General features: G+C 42.0%; 1 protein-coding gene across 2 annotated transcripts; it reads right to left on the bottom strand.

The window, feature by feature from the left end:
- Window positions 1-224: 224 nt before the first annotated feature.
- LOC139552819 (olfactory receptor 52E8-like) lies at window positions 225-8,403 on the bottom strand. 2 transcript variants are annotated; one of them, XM_071364878.1, is made up of 7 exons: window positions 7,586-8,403; window positions 7,033-7,224; window positions 5,917-5,969; window positions 5,086-5,307; window positions 4,796-4,912; window positions 4,470-4,667; window positions 225-685 (listed from the first exon to the last, which is right to left on the bottom strand). In XM_071364878.1, exons 2-7 carry the CDS (start codon window positions 7,177-7,179, stop codon window positions 427-429), a joined length of 996 nt encoding a protein of 331 aa, XP_071220979.1. In that variant the 5' UTR covers window positions 7,180-7,224; window positions 7,586-8,403; the 3' UTR covers window positions 225-426. The 2 variants fall into 2 exon arrangements, with proteins under 2 accessions (XP_071220979.1, XP_071220980.1); XM_071364879.1 differs by lacking the exon at window positions 4,470-4,667.
- Between the last annotated feature and the right edge of the window lie 260 nt (window positions 8,404-8,663).

Here is an 8,663-nt window from a genome sequence, read left to right as displayed (position 1 = left end):
GTAGCCTAGTGGTTAGAGCGTTGGACTAGTAACGGAAATGTTGCAAGATCGAATCCCTGAGCTGACAAAGTAAAAATCTCTTGTTCTGCCCCTGAACAAGGCAGTTAACTCACTGTTCCTAGGCCGTCATTGAAAATAAGAATTTGTTCTTAACTGACTTGGCTAGATAATAAATAAAGATTTTTTTTAAATTATACATTGATTTGATTTTTATTTGGGTTTTATCCAGCCTTTTTATTATGACTTTATTTTCTATATGGCTTTAAAGGCATATAGACAATAATATAAATATTTCATTTTGAAGAAAAACATTATTTTTCATTTAAGTGAAGCAACAGTTTTTCACTATGGCTTCACTACAGTATATCTTACACATCATATCAATCAAAAACAAGTCAAATAGAGATATAAATAAATAGTAACACTTCATGATGATTGGCCCGGCACCACAGCTCTCTGGGCTCCTCTTTTACTAAGCAGCTTCTTGGCCGATTCCTTAAACTCCTCTGTCTTCAGAACATATATGATGGGGTTTAGCATGGGTGGCAGCACCAAGGTCAGGGAGAGGTTGATGATCCGGGCGTTGGTTGGTATGATTGGGTGAAGGAGGTAGGTGAAATTAATAGGCAGGTAGAATATGGCTACGAGTATCAGGTGTGAGGTACACGTCTTCACGGCTCTGACTCTGTGAGAGGGAGAAAGAGACAGAGGGAGAGAGAGAGAAGGAGAGAGAGGGAGAAAGAGACGGAGAAGAGAGAGAGAAGAGAGAGTATGTGTATGAGAGAGAGGAGAGATTAAATAAAGGATACAAGTGCCAGTACAGTAAGTCATCATCTATCCAGTTCATTCTCAATATTTCCCAGCATATATCACTCTAACAACAAACACTATACAGTTGAAGTCGGGAAGTTTACATACACTTAGGTTGGAGTCATTAAAACTAGTTTTTCAACAACTCCACACATTTCTTGTTAACAAACTATAGTTTTGGCAAGTCGGTTAGGACATCTACTTTGTGCATGACACAAGTAATTTTTCCAACAATTGTTTACAGACAGATTATTTAATTTACAATTCACTGTATCATAATTCCAGTGGGTCAGAAGTTTACATACACTAAGCTGACTGTGTGTTTAAACAGCTTGGAAAATTCCAGAAAATTATGTCATGGCTTTAGAAGCTTCTGATAGGCTAATTGACATAATTTGAGTCAATTGGAGGTGTACCTGTGGATGTATTTCAAGGCCTACCTTCAAACTCAGTGCCTCTTTGCTTGACATCATGGGAAAATCAAAAGAAATCAGCCAAGACCTCAGAAAAACTATTGTAGACCTCCACAAGTCTGGTTCATCCTTGGGAGCAATTTTCAAACGCCTGAAGGTACCATGTTCATCTGTACAAACAATAGTACGCAAGTATAAACACCGTGGGACCACGTAGCCATCATACCGCTCAGGAAGGAGATGCGTTCTGTCTCCTAGAGATGAACTTACTTTGGTGCGAAAATTGCATATCAATCCCAGAACAACAGCAAAGGACCTTGTGAAGATGCTGGAGGAAACAGGTACAAAAGTATCTAAATCCACAGTAAAACGAGCCCTATATCAACATAACCTGAAAGGCCACTCAGCAAGGAAGATGCAACTGCTCCAAAACCGCCATAATTAAGACAGACTACTGTTTGCACATGGGTACAAATATCCTACTTTTTGGAGAAATGTCCTCTGGTCTGATGAAACAAAAATGGAACTGTTTGGCCATAATGACCATCGTTCTGTTTGGAGGAAAAAGGGGGAGCCTTGCAAGCCGAAGAACACCATCCCAAAAGTGAAGCACGGGGTTGGCAGCATCATGTTGTGGGGGTGCTTTGGTGCAGGAGGGACTGGTGCAGTTCACGAAATAGATAGCATCATGAGGCAGGAAAATTATGTGGATATATTGAAGCAACAGCTCAAGACATCAGTCAGGAAGTTAAAGCTTGGCCGCAAATGGGTCTTCCAAATGGACAATGACCCCAAGCATACTTCCAAAGTTGTGGCAAAATGGCTTAAGGACAACAAAGTCAAGGTATTGGAGTGGCCATCACAAAGCCCTGACCTCAATCCCAGAGAAAATTTGTGGCCAGAACTGAAAAAGCGTGTGCGAGCAAGGAGGCCTACAAACCTGACTCAGTTACACCAGCTCTGTCAGGAGGAATGGGCCAAAATTCACCCAACTTACTGTGGGAAGCTTCTGGAAGGCTACCCGAAATGTTTGACCCAAGTTAAACAATTTAAAGGCAATGCTACCAAATACAAATTGAGTGCATGTAAACTTCTGACCAACTGGGAATGTGATGAAAGAAATAAAAGCTGAAATAAATCATTCTCTCTACTATTATTCATAGACATTTCACATTCTTAAAATAAAGTGGTGATCCTACCTGACCTAAGACAGGGAATTTTTACTATGATTAAATGTCAGGAATTGTGAAAAACTAAGATTAAATGTATTTGGCGAAGGTGTATGTAAACTTCCGACTTCAACTGTATATACTGTACAAAGGTATGTGGACACCCCTCAAATTAGTGGATTCGGCTATTTCAGCCACACCCATTGCTGACAGGTGTTTAAAATCGCGTACTCAGCCATTCAATCTCTATTGACAAGCATTGGCAATAAAATGGCCTTAATGAAGTGATCAATGACTTTCAATGTGGCACTGTTATAGGATGGTATCTTTCCAACAAGTCAGTTCATAAAATTTCTGCCCTGCTAGAGCTGCCCCGGTCAACTGTAAGTGCTGGTATTCTGAAATGGAAACGTCTAGGAGCAACAACGGCTCAGCCGCGAAGTGGTAGGCAACATAAGCTCACAGAACGGGACCACCGAGTGCTGAAGCACGTAGCACGTAGAAATCGTCTCTCCTCGGGTTGCAACACTCACTACGGAGTTTAAAACTGCCTCTGGAAGCAACGTCAGCACAATAACTGTGTGTCGGGAGCTTCATGAAATGTGTTTCCTTGGCCGAGCAACCATACACAAGCCGAAGATCACCGTGCACACTGCCAAGTGTTGGCTGGAGTGGTGTAAAGCTCGCCGACACTGGACTCTGGAGCAGTGGAAACACGTTCTCTGGAGTGATGAATCACACTTCACCATCTGGCAGTCCGATGGACGAATCTGGGTTTGGTGGATGCCAGGAGAACACTACCTGCCCAAATACATAGTGCCAACTGTAAACTTTGGTGGAGGAGGAATAATGGTCTGGGGCTGTTTTTCATGGTTCGAGTGAGGCCTCTTAGTTCCAGTGAAGGGAAACCTTTACACTACATCATACAATGACATTCTAGACTCTGTGGTTCCAACTTTGTGGCAACAGTTTGGAGAATGCCCTTTCCTGTTTCAGCATGACAATGCCTCAGTGCACAAAGCGAGGTCCATACAGAAATGGTTTGTCGAGATCGGTGTGGAAGAACTTGACTAGCTTGCACAGAGCACTGACCTCAACCCGATCAAACACCTTTAGGATGAATTGGAACGCCGACTGCAAGCCAGGCCTAATCGCCCATCATCAGTGGCCAACATCACTAATGCTCTTGTGGCTGAATGGAAGCCAGTCCCCGCTAGATGTTCGTAGAAAGCCTTCCCAGAAGAGTGGAGGCTGTTATAGCAGCAAAGGGTGGACCAACTCCATATTCAGGATTGGTGTCCTGTCCACGGGACGGTTGAGCTAATGTAGGCTAATGCGATTAGCATGAGGTTGTAAGAAAAAAAAAGACAGACATATTTCAGAAAGGCAGAACGCTTAAATTCTTGTTAATCTAAATGCACTGTTCAATTTACAGTAGTTATTACAGTTATATAATACAATGCTATTTTTTTAGGAGAGTGCACAATTATGAACTTGAAAATGTATAAATAAACCAATTATGCACATTTGGGCACATTTCTTGATACAACATTTTGAATAAACATGCATGTTTTCACTAGATCACTCTAAAACTTTGCACATACAATGCTTCCATCTAGTGGCAAAGTCTAATTTGCACCTGGGTTAGAAATAGTCATTATGCCCTTTCCCTTGCATTTCAAAGATTATGGTACAAAAAAACGGTTGGTTTTTCTTTATATAATCTTTTACCAGATCTAATGTGTTATATTCTCCTACATTCCTTTTACATTTCCACAAACTTTAAAGTGTTTCCTTTCAAATGGTATCAAGAATATGCATATCGTTGCTTCAGGGCCTGAGCTACAGGCAGTTCGATGTGGGTATGTCATTTAAGGCAAAAAATGAAAAACAGGGGCCGATCCTTATTAATGCCCATGATTTTAGAATGAGATGTCTGATGAGCAGGTGTCCACATACTTTTGGTCCTGTAGTGTATATCTGAGACAGCACAACAATCAATATCAGAGCTATATGTTTAGGTATATAAACAAAATATCTGGCTAAATCTCTGACTCTGATCAGTATGACTTCTCACCTGTCCTGGGGCAGTGTGATGGTGAACAGGGCGTGTGTGATACAGATGTATGATGATACGATGAAGACCATGGGGAAATAGAGGACTATACTGGGGTTGAGATATGACATCACTATGTTAGGGACCACATCAGAACAGGGGGCCGCCAGACGGAACAGGGGACCGTGGTCACAGAAGTAGCTGTTGATCACCAGAGACCTACAATACAATACATCTTCATTGTTCACATGTTACAGTGATCAACTGCTAACTTATTTTTCCAGCACCCGGCCCGGGATTCAAACCGGTAACCTTTCGGCAACAGGTTCACCTCCTCAGCCACCTACCGGCAGAAGGAGAGTCGGGTGATGAGGCACACAGACAGCAACACCATGAACACAGCAAATACCCAGGCAGCACCCGTCAGCTGGGACATGGACCTGTGAGTCACCATCATATGGTACCTACATGGACAGCGGAAAGAAGCTGTTAACAAGGACTTTAGATGCAGTGTATTCATATATCAGTTTGAATTGTCAGTGAAAGCAGATACATTATTTATCACACAAGGGGCAATTATGAAGGCCTTTTGAATTGTATTTTATTAAACAATTTGATTTTATGTATTATCTGAGACCTGAGTGGGCAGCAGATGGCCACCAGTCTGTCGTAGGAGAGGATGGTGAGGTTGAAGGACTGCATGGTGAGGAAGAGGAAGATGAAGAAGAGGCTAGTGAGGCACTGGTTGTAGGAGATGAGTTGTCTGCTGAACAGGAACATATCCAGGACCTTGGGGACCATGGCAGTGCTGCCACACACGTCTGTGAAGGCCAGGTTGAACACAGCAATGTACTTGGGGCTGTAAGGTAAGATCCTGACTTGATTATCTCCATGGGGAAATGTTTGTATGTGCAATAGACAATTACAGAGAAGGTAAATATATTCTATCAGTAGACAAAAAGTGCAGATCCTAAACATCTTTACACTGTCATCTGTAATGTGTATCAACTACAGACCATCCAGCTGGACCTAATGGTGGTTTTCATTCAGAATCAACTATAGACCATCCAGCTGGACCTAATGGTGGTTTTCATTCAGAATCAACTATAGACCATCCAGCTGGACCTAATGGTGGTTTTCATTCAGAATCAACTATAGACCATCCAGCTGACCTAATGGTGGATTTCATTCAGAAACAACTATAGGCCATCCAGCTGGACCTAATGGTGGTTTTCATTCAGAAGCCTTATTGAGAGGCAGGCCGGTAACCAGGGATACAGTTGAAATCCCGAGCTGATGAGGGGAATCTAAAAGGAGTGAACTAGCAGTCAGAGCCCCATGTGCTGCTTCAGCTTGTGTTGTGTCTGTTGTGGTTCATCTGGTTGGGTTCTGGGACTGCAAACATATAGTCCAATAAAGGTAGAATTATGCTGTATTATTACCACTGAGATAAAAGAGGACTGATTACCTGTGGAGACTGCTGTCCATGTAGATAACCATCATGACGAAAGTGTTGCCCACCTAGACCCAATACACACACACACACACACACACACGCACACACACACACACACACACACACACACACACACACACACACACACACACACACACACACACACACACACACACACACACACACACACACACACACAGGAGAAACCATGAACCAAAATGAAAATACAGGTAAATTCATTTTTCACTTTTCATTTCTCACCCGTTGACTATATGTGGCGCTATAGGCCCCCAGTGGAAATTATACTACACCATACCAGGTTTTCTTAAGTTCAAAAAATATGTGCTTTCGATAGGAAAGTGAAACCTTTTCTAGCTTTTCAGGTGGATAAACTAGCTGACGATGGCGATACGTAACTCCCTGGACCAGAGCTAGTTAGTAACAGCCTGGAATACAGCTAGTTAGTATTAGCCTGGACCACAGCTAGATTGTAACAGCCTGGACCAGAGCTAGTTTGTAACAGTCTGAACCAGAGCTAGTTTGTAACAGCCTGGACTACAGCTAGTTTGTAACAGCCTGGACCAGAGCTAGTTTGTAACAGTCTGAACCAGAGCTAGTTTGTAACAGCCTGGACTACAGCTAGTTTGTAACAGCCTGGACCAGAGCTAGTTTGTAACAGTCTGAACCAGAGCTAGTTTGTAACAGCCTGGACTACAGCTAGTTTGTAACAGCCTGGACCAGAGCTAATTTGTAACAGCCTGGACCAGAGCTAGTTTGTAACAGTCTGAACCAGAGCTAGTTAGTAACAGCCTGGACTACAGCTAGTTTGTAACAGACTGGACCAGAGCTAGTTAGTAACAGCCTGGACTGCAGCTAGTTTGTAACAGATTGGACCAGAGCTAGTTAATAACATTCTGGACCAGAGCTAGTTAGTAACAGCCTGGATCACAGATAGTTTGTAACAGCGTAGACCACAGCTTGTTTTTAACAGACTGGATCTAGTTTGTAACAGCTAGTTTGTAACCGCCTGGCCCAAAGCGTGTTAGTAACAGCCTGGACCAGAGCTAGTTAGTAACAGCCTGGATCACAGGTAGTTTGTAACAGCGTAGACCAGAGCTATGGACTAACCAGAGAGATGATGTAAACGAAGCAGAGGAAGATGTAATAGTACTTCATGTGGGGGATGTCGATGAAACCACTGATGAAGAAGTAAGGGGGTCGGATAATGGTGTCAATGTTCTCTGTCTGGTTAGGGTCAGAGGTCAGGTAACTCATCCTGACTGGTGGTGTTATCAGTGATTCCTCCTGGCTCGTAATAATCTGTGGAAATATAAAATAAATACATTACTGTTTTTTTATTCACCTGTTGAGACATTGCAATGAGTGAAACATCATCAATACAAAGGCAAATATCCAAGTTCAATTGTCTATTTCTTATGTAATTATATATTTTTTTAAATAAGAATACAATTCTTTTAACTGACAACAAAGTGTAAAATAGAATCCATTTGACTTTTACCTCAGATACAGTTAAACAATTCCAATGAATAATCCAAGGAATAGCACTGAAAAGCTGATATTGGTTTCACGTTCCCTCCATTAGAATAACTCTTACCTGTTGAACCAACATACTGTATAGTCTAACATGGTACAACTACATACTGCAGAAACTAAGTCTTACCTGGTCTTACCACAGACTGGATCCAACTGTCTCTCTTCAGTAGTCTGGTGATGTGTGTTGGACTGAAGACCAATTTGTGGTGATGCTCTGAGTCCACCTCCACTGTTATACCTGCAGCCTCATTGTGAATCTGTAGTAGGATGTCCCCTGTGGGCCACCGTACTTGTGTATGACATACCTTGATGTAGTGAAGAAGACGTGTCAGAGATGAATACCCTTGCTGCTGTTGTTGTTGTTGTTGTGTGGTTGTCATAGGACACAGCTCAATGCCCTTCTGGAACCCCCAACCACACAGGCTGAGAAGAGAGAGGAGGGAGGCGGTAGAAAGAGGAGGATAGAGAGACGAAGGAGGAGAGAGAAAGAGGAGAAAGGAGAGAGAAAGCGAGGAGAGATAAGAGAGATAGAGAGGAGAAAGGAGAGAGAAAGAGAGGAGAAATGAGAGAGAAAGAGAGGAGAAATGAGAGAGAAAGAGGAGAAAGGAGAGAGAAAGAGAGGAGAAAGGAGAGAGAAAGATAGGAGAAAGTTGACCATTCAGATCTCATCAGTTATATTTTTTTATGTTTTGGTAATTGTAGTAATTTGAATAATTTAGCAGACACTCTCATCCAGTTGATCTAATGAATTGAGCTAATGACAGTGGTGTAAAGTACTTAAGTAAAAATACTTTAAGGTACTACTTAAGTCTTTTTGGGGGGTATCTGTACTTTACTATTAATAATTTTTGCCTACTTTTACTTCACTACATTCCTTAAGAATTTTTTGTACTTTTTACTCCATACATTTTACTCCAGGATCTGTAGTATCATAGAGGATGATAACTAAACCTCTATCTATCTATAGTATCATAGAGGATGATAACTAAACCTCTATCTATCTGTAGTATCATATAGGATGATTTCCAGACCTCTATCTGTCAACACATGAGTCTCCTACTGAGTACACAGTCAGTCTAATGAGAGAACTAATGAGGACCGGCTTGTCCACATAGCTTAGAAACCTTCTCTGCAGATGAGAGAAGGAGAGAGAGAGCAACTCATCTGTAAGCAACAGGCCAAACCCAGCTAACAACAAACGTCCC

This window comes from Salvelinus alpinus, chromosome 24 (assembly GCF_045679555.1).
Source record: "Salvelinus alpinus chromosome 24, SLU_Salpinus.1, whole genome shotgun sequence".
NCBI lineage: Eukaryota > Metazoa > Chordata > Actinopteri > Salmoniformes > Salmonidae > Salvelinus > Salvelinus alpinus.
This window is presented reverse-complemented; position numbering and strand designations above follow the sequence as displayed.